Here is a 15,758-nt window from a genome sequence, read left to right on the forward strand (position 1 = left end):
CCCTGTGCCCCCAATGTCCCCAGTGTCCCCCCAATGTCCCCAGTGTCCCCAGGGTCCCCAGTGTCCCTCACCGGTGTTTCCAGTAGGCACACCCCTGTGCCCCCAATGTCCCCAGTGTCCCCCCAATGTCCCCAGTGTCCCCAGTGTCCCCAGTGTCCCTCACCGGTGTTTCCAGTACGCCAGCTTGTGCAGGTCGTAGTCGGGGATGGGCATCTCGTCCTCCTCCCAGGTGGCCTGGTCGTAGGGCAGGTCCCGCCACTTCACCAGGTAGTGGTACTGCCCCTTGCGGTCCACGCTGCGCCACGGGCACCGCGTCACCCGCGGCACGGGGACACCGGGGACAGCCGGGGACACCGGGGGGACAGCCGGGGCACCGCGTCACCCGCGGCACGGGGACACCGGGGGGACAGCCGGGGGGGACAGCCAGGGCACCGTGTCACCCGGGGCACGGGGACACCGTGGGGACAGCGGGGGACAGTGGGGACAACACGGGGACAGCCAGGGCACTGCGTCACCCGCGGCACGGGGACACCGGGGACACCGGGGGGACAGCCAGGGGCACCGCGACACCCGCGGCACGGGGACACCGGGGACAGCTGGGGACAGCCAGGGACAGCCGGGGACAGCCGGGGACACCGCGTCACCCGCGGCACGGGGACACCGGGGACAGCCAGGGACACCGGGGACAACACGGGGACAGCCAGGGCACTGCGTCACCCGCGGCACGGGGACACCGTGGGGACAGCCGGGGGGGACAGCCAGGGCACCGCGTCACCCGGGGCACGGGGACACCGTGGGGACAGCGGGGGGACAGTGGGGACAACACAGGGACAGCCAGGGACAGAGCAGGGACAGCCAGGGCACCGCGTCACCCGCGGCACGGGGACACCGGGGACACAGCGGGGACAGCCAGGGGCACCGCGTCACCCGGGGCACGGGGACACTGAGGACAGTGTGGGGACAGTGGGGACAATGCAGGGACAGCCAGGGCACCGCGTCACCCGGGGCACGGGGACACCGGGGACACCACGGGGACAGCCAGGGACGCCACGTCACCCGGGGCACGGGGACACTGTGGGGACACTGTGGGGACAATGGGGACACAGGGAGGACATCCAGGGACACCCAGGGCACCGCATCACCCGGGGCACGGGGACACCATGGGGACAATGCAGGGACAGCCAGGGCACCGCGTCACCCGGGGCACGGGGACATCGTGGGGACAGCGGGGACACCATGGGGACAGAGGGGACAGCAGGGGCACTGCGTCACCCAGGGCACGGGGACAGCAGGGACACCACATCATCTGGGGCACAGGGACACCCTGGGGACAGCAGGGATACCATGGGGACACCCAGGGCACCGTGTCACCCCTGGCATGGGGACAGCAGGGACAGCCAGGGCACCCAAGGGCAATGGGGGACAACGGGGGACACCAGGGGACAATCAGACAACGGGCACCCAGGGGACAATGGAACAGTGGTGACACCAGGCACCCAAGGACGTGCGGCACCATGGGGACATTAGGCACCCAGGGGGCATCCATGGGGACAACTGAGTGTCCCCAAGGGCACGGGGCACCCACGGGTGACACTGGGGCACCCCTGGGGACACGGGGACAGCCAGCAGCACCGAGGGACACGGCAGGGAGTGTCACTGCCACCAGGGTGTGGGTGACAGCAGGGGACTGAAAGGGACACAAGTGCCACCAGGGGTCAGCAGGGACACTGGGGTCACCTGGGGACACGTGGGGACACAGAGGGGACATGTGGACAGCACATGGGGTCACCTGGGGACAGCTCAGGACACGGAATGAAAATGAGGCCACTTGGGGACTGGGGACACATGGAGGTGACACGGGGTCATGTGAGGACATGGAGAGGACATGGGGACACATGGAGGTGACACGGGGTCACCTGGGGACAGGGACACACGGACAGGACACGGGGTCACGTGAGGACACGGAGAGGACTTGGGGACACAAGGAGGGGACAGGGGGTCACCTGGGGACAGGGACACATGGAGGGGACACCTGGGGACACGGCCTGGTGACACCTGGGGACAGTGCCCGACCATCCCAGTGGGTGCTGGGGGTGCCCTTGGGTGCCCAGAATGTCCCCACGGGTGCCACCAATGTCCCCAAACCCCCCCTTGGCCACCTGGCTGTCCCCCCTGTCCTCTGGGGATTTGGGGGTGCCCTGGAGGATATTTGGGGGTGCCCTGGATGGGATCTGGAGTGCCCCAGGGAGATTTGGGGTGCCCTGGATGGACATTTTGGGGTGCTCCAGGTGATATTTGGGGTGCCCTGGAGGATATTTGGGGTGCCCTGGATGGGATCTGGAGTGCCCCAGGGAGATTTGGGGTGCCCTGGATGGACATTTTGGGGTGCTCCAGGTGATATTTGGGGTGCCCCGGGTGGATATTTTGGGGTGCCCTGGATGGGATATTTTGGGGTGCCCCGGTGTGGACATTTTGGGGTGCCCCAGGTGATATTTGGGGTGCCCCAGGTGATATTTGGGGTGCCCCGGGTGGATATTTTGGGGTGCCCTGGATGGGATATTTTGGGGTGCTCCAGGTGGTATTTGGGGTGCCCCGGGTGGACATTTTGGGGGTGCCCCGGGTGATATTTGGGGTGCCCCGGGTGGATATTTTGGGGGTGCCCCGGGTGGACATTTTGGGGTGCCCAGGGGGATATTTTGGGGTGCCCTGGATGGGATATTTTGGGGTGCTCCAGGTGGTATTTGAGGTGCCCCGGGTGGACATTTTGGGGGTGCCCCGGGTGGATATTTTGGGGTGCCCCGGGTGGACATTTTGGGGTGCCCAGGGGGATATTTTGGGGTGCCCACCTGTGGTTGATGATGCGGTGCACCGTCATCCACTCGGGCTTGATGCCGTAGCGGTAGAAGCGCTCCTCCATGCCCCCAAAGAGGGGGTCCCCCCCTGCCCCCCCGTTTCTCGCTCTTGGGGTCGTCGTCCCCCGAGCCGTAGTCCAGCGGGGGGGGCTCGTCCATGTCGTTCTTGCGCTGGTAGTTGCGGTACATCACCAGGTGGAAGATCTCCAGCTGCGCCCCGGAATCAAAGGGGACACCCCAAAGTCAGAGAGGACACCCCAAAGTTAGGGAGAATCACCCCAAAGTTAGGGGGGACACCCCAAAGTTAAAGGGAATCATCCCAAAATTAGAGGGGAGCACCTCAAAGTTGAGCCCCTCCAGTTATCCAGCTGTCCCCCCCGATATTCTGGGGTCCCCCCCAGGTTTTTGGGGTGCCCCGGGTGTGCCGTACCTGCAGCTCCTTGATCCAGGAGCAGTGCCAGTAGCACAGCCCACCCATGATGAGCCCCACAATGCTGAGTCCCCCCAGATGCCCAGGTGTTCCTCCATACTTTGGGGTATCCCCCCCGTACTTTGGGGGCCCCCCCGATATTTTGGGGTGTTCCCCCAGGTTTTTGGGGTGTTCCCCCAGGTGTGCCGTACCTGCAGCTCCTTGATCCAGGAGCAGTGCCAGTAGCACAGCCCCACCCATGATGAGCCCCCCCGTACTTTGGGGTATCCCCCCGATATTTTGGGGGCCCCCCCGATATTTTGGGGTGCCCCAGGTGTGCCGTACCTGCAGCTCCTTGATCCAGGAGCAGTGCCAGTAGGACAGCCCCACCCACTTGACGAAGAACTCTCGCTCCGAGCGGCCCTGCAGGGCCTGGGGGGGCCCCTCCTGGGCCTGGGGGGCTCCTGGGGGCGCCACGGGGGCGGGGGGCTCCCCCCAGCGCCAGTAGAGGATCTTCTGCACACGGCCCTTGAGCACCGGGCACTGCGGGGACAGCGGGGACACTGCTGGGGACACTGCTGGGGACACTGCTGGGGACACTGGTTTGTTCCTGTGAGCCCACAGTGCCCCCATGTCCCCCCACAGGGCCCCCATGTCCCTCAATGTCCCCACAGGATCTTCTGCACACGGCCCTTGAGCACCGGGCACTGCGGGGACAGCGGGGACACTGCTGGGGACACTGATGGGGACACTGCTGGGGACACTGGTTTGTTCCTGTGAGCCCACAGTGCCCCCATGTCCCCCCACAGGGCCCCCATGTCCCTCAATGTCCCCACAGGATCTTCTGCACACGGCCCTTGAGCACCGGGCACTGCGGGGACAGCGGGGACACTGCTGGGGACACTGATGGGGGACACTGCTGGGGACACTGGTGTCCCTGTGAGCCCTCAGCGTCCCCACAGTGTCCCCATGTCCCTCAACGTCTCCACAGTGTCCCCATGTCCCTCAGTGTCCCCACAGGATCTTCTGCACACGGCCCTTGAGCACCGGGCACTGCGGGGACACTGCTGGGGACACTGCTGGGGACACTGGTGTGCCCCTGTGAGCCCACAGTGCCCCCATGTCCCTCAATGTCTCCACAGTGCCCCCATGTCCCCACAGTGCCCCCATGTCCCTCAATGTCCCCACAGGATCTTCTGCACACGGCCCTTGAGCACCGGGCACTGCAGGGACAGGGACACTGATGGGGACACTGATGGGGACACTGGTGTCCCTGTGAGCCCTCAGCGTCCCCACAGTGCCCCCATATCCCCCTCAATGTCCCCACAGTGTCCCCATGTCCCTCAATGTCCCCACAGGATCTTCTGCACACGGCCCTTGAGCACCGGGCACTGCGGGGACAGCGGGGACACTGATGGGGACACTGCTGGGGACACTGATGGGGACACTGGTGGGGACACTGGTGCCCCTGTGAGCCCACAGTGCCCCCATGTCCCGCAATATTGTCACGTCCCCAAAGTGTCTCCATATCCTCATATCCCCACAGTGTCCCCATGTCCCTCACAACCCCCAGTGTCCCCGATGTCCCCATGTCCCCACAGTGTCCCCATGTCCCCTGGGTACCGTGCAGCGGGGACAGAGCCACTTGCCGTTGGGGACCTTGGGCAGCGGCGGGTTCAGTGTCACAGCTCCCGTGTCCCCAATGCCCCCAATGTCCCCACAGTGTCCCCATGTCCCCATGTCCCCATACCGTGCAGCGGGGACAGAGCCACTCGCCGTTGGAGACCTCGGGCAGCAGCAGGTTCAGGCAGTGGATGTGGTACGAGGACACCCCAGCCCCAATGTCCCCCATGTCCCCACAGTGTCCCCATGTCCCCACAGTGTCCCCATGTCCCCACAGTGTCCCCAATGTCCCCGTACCGTGCAGCGGGGACAGAGCCCACTCGCCGTTGGGGACCTCGGGCAGGGGGCGGGTTCAGGCAGTGGATGTGGTACGAGGACACGCAGGCGTCGCAGCACAGCAGCTCGCCGCCGTCCTTGCACACGCGGCAGTACTCCATGTGATCGTCCTCCTCCTCCTTCTCGCCCTCCTCCTCCTCCTCTTCCTCCTCCTCCTCCTCCTCCTTGGCCTCCCACTGCACGCCCTCCTTCTCCTGGGGACACATCGGGCTCAGAGGGGGGACACCCAAACACCAGGGAGGGAACAAAACAGCCCTGGAGACCCCAAACTGCCAGGGAATAAACCCCAAAACAGCCCTGGAGACCCCAAACACCAGGGAGGGAACAAAACAGCCCTGGAGACCCCAAACTGCCAGGGAATAACCCCAAAACAGCCCTGGAGACCCCAAACTGCCAGGGAATAACCCCAAAACAGCCCCTGGAGACCCCAAAGTACCAGGGATAACAAAACCTCCAGGGAATAACCCCAAAACAGGCCCTGGAGACCCCAGACTGCCAGGGAACAGCCCCAACACCGTCCCAATCCCCCCCAGGACACCCCCAGTCCCCTCAGGATGCCCCTAACCCTCTCCAGGATGCCCTCCGTGCTTCCCAGTCCAATGCCAGTGCCCCCCAGTGCCCCCGGACCCCCCCCCAGTGCTCCCAGTCCCCTCTCAGACCCCTCTCACCCCCTCCAGGATGCCCCCAGTCCCTCCAGTGCCCTCCCAGTCCCTTCCCAGTCCCCACTAACCCCCTCCAGGATGCCCTCAGTGCCCCCCAGTCCTCTCCCAGTCCACCCCCAGTGCCTTCCCAGTGCCCCCCAGTGCCCCCAGTGCCCCCCCAGTGCCCCCCAGTGCCCCAGGGTGGCACTCACGGCAGCGGGGGCAGCTCCAGCGCCACTTGGGATGCCCCCAGTGCCCCCAGTGCCCCCAGGGTGGCACTCACGCAGTGCGGGCAGCTCCAGTGCCCCCCAGTGCCCCCATTGCCCCCAGGGTGGCACTCACGCAGTGCGGGCAGCTCCAGCGCCCCTCAGGATGCCCCCACTCCTGTCCCCCCCAGTGCCCCAGGGTGGCACTCACGCAGTGCGGGCAGCTCCAGCGGCCCTCGGGATGCCCCCAGTGCCCCCCAGTGCCCCCGGGTGGCACTCACGCAGTGCGGGCAGCTCCAGCGGCCCTCGGGATGCCCCCAGTCCCCCCCAGTGCCCCCCAGTGCCCCAGGGTGGCACTCACGCAGTGCGGGCAGCTCCAGCGGCCCTCGGGCGCGCGGTCCAGCTCGGGGTCCAGGCACACCAGGTGGTAGGCGCGCGGGCAGGTGTCGCACAGGATGATCTCCCCGCCCTGCTGGCACACCTCGCAGTAATCCTGGTGGTCGGTCTCGTAGCCGTCGCCCTCCTCCTCGGGGCCCGGCCCTGCGGGGACAGCGGCACGGCTGTCACTGTCTGTCACTATGGCCGCTGTCACTGCTGGCACCGTGCCCATGGGAGCTCGGGGGGTGCGGGGGGCAATGGGGCACTGGAGACGGGGACATGGGGACATGGGGACATTGGGGATGGGGACAGCGACACGGCTGTCACTATGGCCGCTGTCACCTCTGTCACCCGGTCACTGCTGGCACCCTGTCACTGCTGTCACTGTGCCCACGGGAGTCACGGGGTGTGGGGGACACTGGGGACAGGGATGGGGACATGGGGACATTGGGGATGGGGACAGTGACACGGCTGTCACTATCGCCACTGTCACCTCTGTCACCCGGTCACTGCAGTCACTGCAGCCACTGCACCCCCTCAGCGGGTGTGGGGAGCAATGGGGACACTGAGGACAGGGACATGGCTCTCACTGCTGTCACCTCTGTCACCCTGTCACTGCTGTCACCTCTGTCACCCTGTCACTGCTGGCACCGTGCCCACGGGAGTCAGGGGGTGTGGGGAATACTGGGGACAGGGATGGGGACACTCACCCTTCTTCTTCTTGCGGCCGGGGCGGCCCCGTTTGAGCTTCTTGAGGCGCGTGGCGGGGTCGGGGCGGGGGGCGGCCCCCAGCACCCCGGGGCTCTCGGCGTCAGAGTCCTCCTCGGCCTCGCCCGCGTCCTCGCTCTGCTCGCAGGGGACAGCGGGGACATGAGGGGACAGCGGGGACAGCGGGGACAGCAGGGGATAGCAGGGACAGCAGGGGGACATGAGGGGACAGTGGGGACAGTGGGGACATGAGGGGACATGACGGGACATCAGGGGACAGCGGGGACAGCAGGGGACAGTGGGGACATGAGGGGACAGCGGGGACAGCGGGGGACATGAGGGGACAGCGGGGACAGCAGGGGACAGCAGGAGGGTATCAGGGGACATCAGGGGACATCAGGGACAAGTGCCCCATTCCCACGTGCCCATCCTCAGTGTCCCTATCCCTGGGTGTCCCCACTCTCAGTGTCCCCAGTGCTCCCAGTGTCTCATGTCCCAGTCCCCCAGTGTCCCCCTATGCTCCCAGTGTCCCCCAGTATCCCCCAGTGCTCCCAGCACTCCCAGTACCCCCTGCCTTGTCCCCCAGTGCTCCCAGTATCCCCCAGTGCTCCCTGCCCTGTCCCCCAGTGCTCCCAGTATCCCTAGTATCCCCAGTGTCCCTCACCGAGTTGCTCTTCTTGCGTTTCCCTCCCAGCACTCCCAGTGTCCCCAGTGTCCCCCCAGTGCCCCCAGTATCCCCCCAGTATCCCAGTGTCCCCAGTGCTCCCAGCACCCCCAGTATCCCCAGTGTCCCCCCAGTATCCCCAGTGCTCCCAGCACCCCCAGTATCCCCAGTGTCCCCAGTGTCCCCAGCACCCCCAGTATCCCCCCAGTGTCCCCCCAGTATCCCCAGTGTCCCCAGTGTCCCCCCAGTGTCCCCAGCACCCCTAGTATCCCCCCAGTGTCCCCCCAGTGTCCCCCCAGTGTCCCCAGTGTCCCCCCAGTGTCCCCCGTGTCCCTCACCGAGCTGCTCTTCTTGCGTTTCCCTCCCAGCACCCCCAGTTTGATCTTGAGCGGCGCCATCTTCCTGCCCTTCATCTTCCTCTTCAGCTCGGGCACCCGCGGGCTCTTGCTGCGCTTCTTGTGCCCGGGGCCTGCGGGCACCGTGGGTCAGGGACCCCCAAAACAACACAGGGACCCCCAAACCAACACAGGGACCCCCCAGACCAACACAGGGACCCCCAAACCGACCAGGGGACCCCAAACCAACACAGGGACCCCAAACACAACACAGGGACCCCCAAAACAACACAGGGACCCCCAAACCGACCAGGGGACCCCAAACCAACACAGGGACCCCAAACACAACACAGGGACCCCCAAAACAACACAGGGACCCCCAAACCAACACAGGGACCCCCAAACTGAACAGGGACCCCAAACTGAACAGGGACCCCAAACTGAACAGGGACCCCCCAGACGGAACAGGGGGGACCCAAAACCAACACAGGGACCCCCAAAACCAACACAGGGACCTCAAAACCATCACAGGGACCCCAAAACCCCCCAAACCCCAAAACCCCCAGGGTTACCCCAATCCCCCCCAACACCCCAAACCCCCTCAATGCCCAGGTTGAGCAGGGGTCCCCACCTTTGCCCTCCTTGGTCTTGGCCTTGCGCAGGGGCTGTCCCTGTCCCTGTGGCTGTCCCTGTCCCTGTCCCTGCGGCGGCGGCGGCGCCTCGGGGCCCACGCTGGCCACGGCTGCCGACACCTGCTCGGCCACGGCGGCCGCTGCAGCCGCTGCAGCCGCGGCCACGGCGGCGGCCGAGCCCTTGAAGGGGTTGTTGGCGCTGAACTCCCTCCACTTGGCGCCCAGGATGGTCATCATCTTGGACATGGGGATCTTGGGGTTCTTCTTGGCTATCAGGGGCCTGGAGAGAGCAGGGGGCAAAGGGTGAGGGGGCAAAGGGTGAGGGGGCAAAGGGTGAGGGGGCAAAGGGTGAGGGGGGAAAGGGTGAGGGGGCAAAGGGTGACAGGGTGGTGGGGGAAGAAGGGAGGGAAGAGTGCTGGACATTGTGGGGTGGCATGGACTGATGGACACTGTGGGGTGGCATGGTGGCCACAGAGTGGCCTGGGGTGGCCGTGAGGTCACTCGGGACAGCCCTGGGGTCACTCAGGATGGCCCTGGGGTCACTCAGGATCCTGGGACAGCCCTGGGGGTCACTCAGGATGGCCCTGGGGGTCACTCAGGATCCTGGGACAGCCCTGGGGTCACTCAGGATGGCCCTGGGGTCACTCAGGATCCTGGGACAGCCCTGGGGTCACTCGGGATTCCTGGGGTCACTCAGGATCCCAGGACGGCCCTGGGGTCACTCAGGATCCCTGGGGTCACTCAGAACCCTCTCAAACACCCAGAGGGACCCCTGGGACCCCCCCCCCAAACACCCAGAGGGACCCCCGGGACTCCCAGCCCACCTCATGAACTGGCTGAAGGCCTTGTAGTTGGTGAGGGTGTGATAATCCTCCTCGGTGAACACGTGGTCAACGTCCTCCAGCCCCCAGGCCCCCAGGAGCTGCGCCGAGGATTTCTGCTCCACCGCCTGCAGGGGACAGCAGGGGGACAGCAGGGACAGCAGGGACAGCAGGGACAGCAGGGGGACAGCAGGGACAGCAGGGACAGCAGGGACAGCAGGGGGACAGCAGGGACATCAGAGGGACATCAGGGACAGCAGGGGGACAAGGGGGGACAGCAGGGGGACATGAGGGGGGACATGAGGGACACCAGGGGGACACCAGGGGGATGGACGCCAGGACAGGGAGAAACCACCAGGAACGTGGACAGAGAGCAGGAGAAGAAACACGTCACTGTGGGGACCCCTGATGCGATGGGACCCCCACAAGGACCAGAGGGGAGACGGGGACCCCCCGTGGGCACCCAAAGGGTTTTGGGACCACCATGGGGACCCACACAGTGAAAGAACCCCAAAAGGTGCTGGGACCTCCGTGAAGACCCCACACAAGTGTTGGGACCCCCCTGGGACCCCACAGAGGTGATGGGACCCCAAAAGGTGTCGGGACTCCCCCCCTCCCAGGCCGCACCTTGACCTTCTGCCCCCCCTCATCGTCGGCCTTTTTCCTCCTCTTGGTTTTCTTCTCCTTCTTCTCGCGGTGCTTCCGCCGCCGCTTGCGCGCCGCCCCGCCCGAGTCGCTGCCGCCGCTCTCCGACTTCTCCCGGTACTCCTCGCGCTGGTACTCGTCCCTCTCGGACTCCAGCTCATCCTCGCTCACCTGGGGAACCCCAAAAATACCCCAAAAATACCCCAGAACTGTCAGTGACCCTGAGAGCCTCCTGAGAGCCCCATGCAGTGACCCTGAGAGCCCTGAGCCACTCCCGGTACGCCTCGCGCTGGTACTCATCCCCTCTCTGATTCCAGCTCATCCTCGCTCACCTGGGGAACCCCAAAACACCTGAAACGACCCCAAAAATACCCCAAAAACCACCCCAAAATACCCAAAACTGTCACTAACCCTGAAACCCCCCCTCAGTCACACCAGGTCCCCGTCAGGCACCCTCAGAACCCCATCAGTCATCCCAGAGACCCCCATCAGCCACCCCCAAACCATCACCTGTCCCCATCCCTGTCACCTGTCCCTAGACCTCATCACCTGTCCCTAAGGGCCTGTCACCTGTCCCTGACCTCATTCATTGTCCCCAGGCCCTACCCACTCTCCTTAAGGGCCTGTCACCTGTCCCCAAACCCTGTCACCTGTCCCTAGACCCTGTCACCTGTCCCCAAACTCTGTCACCTCTCCCTAGACCCTGTCACCTGTCCTTTGTCACAGTGAGCTGTCCCTAAAGGCCTGTCACCTATCCCCAGACCCTGTCACCTGTCCCTAACCCCTGTCCATTGGGGACACATGCTGTCACCTGTCCCCAAACCCTGTCACTTGTCCCCAGACACCATCCATTGTCCCTAAGGGCCTGTCCCCACCCACTGTTCCCATCTCTGTCCCCTGTCCCTGTCCCCATCCCTGTCCCCACCCAGTGTCCCCATCCAGTGTCCCCATCCCTGTCCCTGTTACCACCCATTGTCCCCATCCCTGTCCCTGTCCCCAAACCCTGTCCCCTGTCCCTGTCCCCATCCCTGTCCCAGCAGCACCCACCAGTTTTTTCCGTTTCCGGGGTTTCCCAGGTTTGTTTTCCTTCTGTTTCCGGGGGCCCCTTTTCTTCTTCTTCACCCCCAGGGCCCCCTCGAGGCCCCGCAGCAGCTCCTCGTCACCATCTGGGGGGACACCATGGGGACATCAGCCACGGGGACACCATGGGGACATCAGCCACGGGGACATCAGCCATGGGGACACGATGGGGACATCAGCCATGGGGACATCAGCCATGGGGACACGATGGGGACATCAGCCATGGGGACATCAGCCATGGGGACACGATGGGGACATCAGCCATGGGGACACGATGGGGACATCAGCCATGGGGACACAGGGACATCAGCCACGGGGACACGATGGGGACACGGGGACATCAGCCACAGGGACATCAGCCACGGGGACACGATGGGGACATCAGCCACGGGGACACGGAGACATCAGCCATGGGGACATCAGCCATGGGGACACAGGGACATCAGCCATGGGGACACCATGGGGACATCAGCCATGGGGACACGATGGGGACATCAGCCACAGGGACATGGGGACATCAGCCATGGGGACACGGGGACATCAGCCATGGGGACACGATGGGGACATCAGCCATGGGGACACCATGGGGACACAGAGACATCAGCCTTGGGGACAGGGATGGGGATGGGATGGGGGCAGGCTGGGGACGGGGCTGGGGAACAGGATGGGGGCAGGACGGGGACAGGACAGGGACAGGGATGGGGACAGGGACAAGGTCAGGATGGGGATAGAATGGGGACAGCAGTGTCACCATCACAGCAACCAAACACTAGCAGAGGATTCCCTGACCCTCACGTGGGGACAGCAGTGACACCGTGACAGCGACCAAATGATGGCAAAGGATTCCCCAGCTCTCACATGGGGACAGCAGTGTCACTGTGACAGTGACTGATGGATGGCAGAGCATTTCCCAGCCACTGGGCCCAGGGGACACCGGTGACACCGTGACAGTGACCAAACACCAGCAGAGCATTCCCCAGCTCTCACTCTGGGGACACCGGTGACACTGTGACAGTGACTGATGGATGGCAGAGGATTCCCAAATGGCTCAGCCCAGGGGACAGCAGTGTCACTGTGACAGTGACCAAACACCGGTGACACTGTGACAGTGACCAACCAATGGCAGAGCACTCCCCAGCTCTCACATGGGGACAGCAGTGTCACCAACCGCCAGCAGAGGATTCCCCGAGCCCTCCCACGGGGGGGACACCGGTGGTGACACCCGTGGACAGTGACCAAGCACTAACAGAGGATTCCCCAGCTCTCACTCTGGGGACAGCAGTGTCACCCTGACACTCCCCAGCTCTCACTCTGGGGACAGCGGTGTCACCAGCCACCAGCAGAGGATTCCCCAAGCCCTCACTTGGGGACACCGGTGGTGTCACGGTGACGGTGACCAAGCACTGGTGGCACCGTGACAGTGACCAAGAGATGGCAGAGCATTCCCTGACCCTCACATGGGGACAGTGGTGTCCCCAGCCGCCAGCAGAGGATTCCCCGAGCCCTCGCTTGGGGACACCGGCGGTGTCACGGTGACAGATTCCCTGCCCTGCCTTGGGGACACCGGTGGTGTCACGGTGACCGAGCCAGCAGAGGATTCCCCAGCTCTCACTCTGGGGACAGCAGTGACACCGTGACACTCCCCAGCTCTCACATGGGGGACAGCGGTGACAATGTGACAGTGACTGACTGATGGCAGAGGATTCCCTGAGCCTCACATGGGGACAGCAGGGACACTGTGACAGTGACCAAGCAGTGGTGACGCCGTGACAGTGATCAAATGATGGCAGAGCATTCCCTGACCCTCACATGGGGACAGTGGTGTCACCAGCAGAGGATTCCCCAGGCCCTGCCTTGGGGACACCGTGGTGTCACGGTGACCGAGCCAGCAGAGCCCAGCTCTCACTCTGGGGACAGCAGTGACACCGTGACACTCCCCAGCCCTCCCATGGGGACAGCGGTGTCACCACCCGCCAGCAGAGCATTCCCTGACCCTCAGATGGGGACACCGGCGGTGTCACAGTGACAGATTCCCTGACCCTCAGATGGGGACACCGGTGGTGTGACGGTGACAGATTCCCTGCCCTGCCTTGGGGACACCGGCGGTGTCACGGTGACCGAGCCCAGCAGAGGATTCCCCAGTCCCTCCCATGGGGACACCGGTGGTGTGACGGTGACAGATTCCCTGCCCTGCCTTGGGGACACCGGCGGTGTGATGGTGACAGATTCCCTGCCCTGCCTTGGGGACACCGGCGGTGTCCACTGTGCCCGAGCCCAGCAGAGGATTCCCCGGTCCCTCCCATGGGGACACCGGCGGTGTCACGGTGCCCGAGCCAGCAGAGGATTTCCCCAGCCCTTGGCCGAGGGCCACCGGCATCCCCGTGTGACAGACAGGGGCCATTCCCGCGGGCCTGTCCCCGGGGCGGTGACACCGCATCCGTGTCACGGCCCGGGCTGTCCCCGCCGCCGCTCTGGTGACGCCGAGGTGTCACCGTGTCACATCTGCCAGCCGCTGGCGCGCTCCCCCCGCGCTGTCAGCCGTAAATCAGCCCGAGGGTGTCCCCAAGGGGGGGACACAGCCACACACACACACACACACAGGGGGTGACACGGGTGCCAGGCTTGGCGCGGGGACAGCGGCAGCGCCCGGCGCCGCCGGGGTCACATTCCAGCCTAATCCCTTGGCAGCGCCGCCTGCCAGCCCCGGGCGGGCCGGGCCGAGCGCCGGGGACCACCGGCAGCGCCGACCCCGCGGGGCGCAAAACCCCGAATTCTCCCTCTTTCCGCCCGTTTTTTACCATGGCGGCAGCGCCGAGGCCCAGCCCGCCCTGTTCCCCCCCCCCCCCCCTTCCCTCCCTCACCGCTCCTCGCTTTTTTTCCAAATTCCCCTTTTCGCTGCTTTTTGAACCCAAACCATCACCTGGGGGTGCTGCCGGGGACACGCGGGCGCTGGCGGGGATGGGGCCGAGCCCCTGCGGGCCCGATCCTGCCATTTTTGGGGTGTTTTCCCCCCTTTTTCACCCCCCAAACGCAACCCCCCCCCGGCCCCATCGGACATGCGCGGGGAGCCGGGGCGCGCTGGCAAAGCATCAACCAGAATTTTCCACACACGTGACGCTCCCACTCCCCGCACCTCGAGAAAAAGGGGAAAAAAAACCCAAAAAACACCAAAAAAACCCCCGCTGGAGCAAGGGGGGGGCCGCGATCCTAAAGTTAAACCCCTCCCTGAGCGGGTGAGGGGAGAGAGAAACGAGGGGGAAATGGTGGAAATTGCAAATGAAACGGTGAAAGGAGGAGGGGGGGGGGGATAGGTGGAAAAATGGAAAAAATGTAGTAAAAACCACAATAAAAAAAAAAAAAAAAGGCAGCAAAAAGAAAAAAAAAAAAAAAGAAGAAAAAAAAAAAAAGGGGGAGTGATTCCGGCGAAGGGGAGGAAGGAGTTGGAACAAAGAAAGAGGGAGGGGAGCTCCAAAATGGGGGGAAAAGGGAAAATCTGGGGGAAGAGGCACAGCGGGGACCGAGGCGCCGCTTCCCCCGCGCCGCACGCATCCCCCGTTTTGCCTTTTTTTGGGGTGTTTCACCCCAATTTTCCCGGCGCTGGAGCAGCCGGCCAGGCCTTTGCTCAACAACTTGGTGCCAAGTGTGGAAAATCTCAAGTTTAGGTTTGATTTTTTTAGGGATTTTTTTAAGGGAAAATTCGCCGGGTTTGGGTTCTCCCCCTCCCAGCCCAGCCCGGCGGCCTCGCCATTGTTCTCTGCTGGGATTGGGCTGAAAACGGCAAAAATCGGGAAAAATGTTAAAAAAAAAAAAACCAAAACCAACAAGTTTCAGCTGTGGAGGAGAGGGAGGAGTCGGTTTCCCGCTGGGAAAATGGGGGAAAAGTGTTATTTCACCTTAAATCCGCACAGAGAGGCCAGGCTGCTGCTGATCGGGGGGGAAAGGTTCAAAATGGGCAAAAGTTCTGATCCGGGGGGAGAAAGGTGGAGAAAAATGGGGATTTGGGGGGTTAGAGGAGGAAAAAGTGGAAAAAATGGGGATTTTGGGGGTTTAGAGGGTGAAAAAGTGGAAAAAATGGAGATTGGGGGTGTTGTGAGAGGAAAAAGGGTAAAAAATGGAGATTTGGGGGAGGAAAAAGGGTAAAAATGGGGATTTGGGGTGGTCAGACGGGGAGATTTTAAAAAGTGGATTTGGGGTTGGTTTGGGGGTCCCACATGGGGTTTTGAGGGAAAATAATCCAGAAATTGGACAAAAAAGTGCAGAAAAAGCCAGAGGAAAAGGTCAGGGAAGCAGCAAAAGGTGAGATTTGCCCATTTCTGAGGGGTTTGGGGCAAAAAAAAAGGAGGTTAAAATTCAAATTTATTTATTTATGAGCTTTTCTAGAAAAGAGGGAGCTCTAAAATCAGTGTGCCCATTTCTGAGTGTTTTGGA

At 63.7% G+C, this 15,758-nt stretch overlaps 1 protein-coding gene across 1 annotated transcript in view; it reads right to left on the reverse strand.

Moving 5' to 3' along the window:
* LOC134433517 (chromodomain-helicase-DNA-binding protein 3-like) overlaps nucleotides 1–14,131 on the reverse strand; it is a 45,072-nt gene extending 30,941 nt beyond the window's left edge. The window contains 14 exon segments of the mRNA XM_063182351.1: nucleotides 164–295; nucleotides 2,847–2,935; nucleotides 2,937–3,062; nucleotides 3,607–3,804; nucleotides 4,885–4,941; nucleotides 5,241–5,414; nucleotides 6,429–6,607; nucleotides 7,156–7,291; nucleotides 8,156–8,286; nucleotides 8,784–9,064; nucleotides 9,609–9,733; nucleotides 10,233–10,421; nucleotides 11,298–11,420; nucleotides 13,928–14,131. Coding sequence (XP_063038421.1) covers nucleotides 164–295; nucleotides 2,847–2,935; nucleotides 2,937–3,062; nucleotides 3,607–3,804; nucleotides 4,885–4,941; nucleotides 5,241–5,414; nucleotides 6,429–6,607; nucleotides 7,156–7,291; nucleotides 8,156–8,286; nucleotides 8,784–9,064; nucleotides 9,609–9,733; nucleotides 10,233–10,421; nucleotides 11,298–11,420; nucleotides 13,928–14,131 — 2,144 coding nt within the window.
* Nucleotides 14,132–15,758: the final 1,627 nt, after the last annotated feature.

This window comes from Melospiza melodia, unplaced genomic scaffold (assembly GCF_035770615.1).
Source record: "Melospiza melodia melodia isolate bMelMel2 unplaced genomic scaffold, bMelMel2.pri scaffold_184, whole genome shotgun sequence".
Lineage (NCBI taxonomy): Eukaryota > Metazoa > Chordata > Aves > Passeriformes > Passerellidae > Melospiza > Melospiza melodia.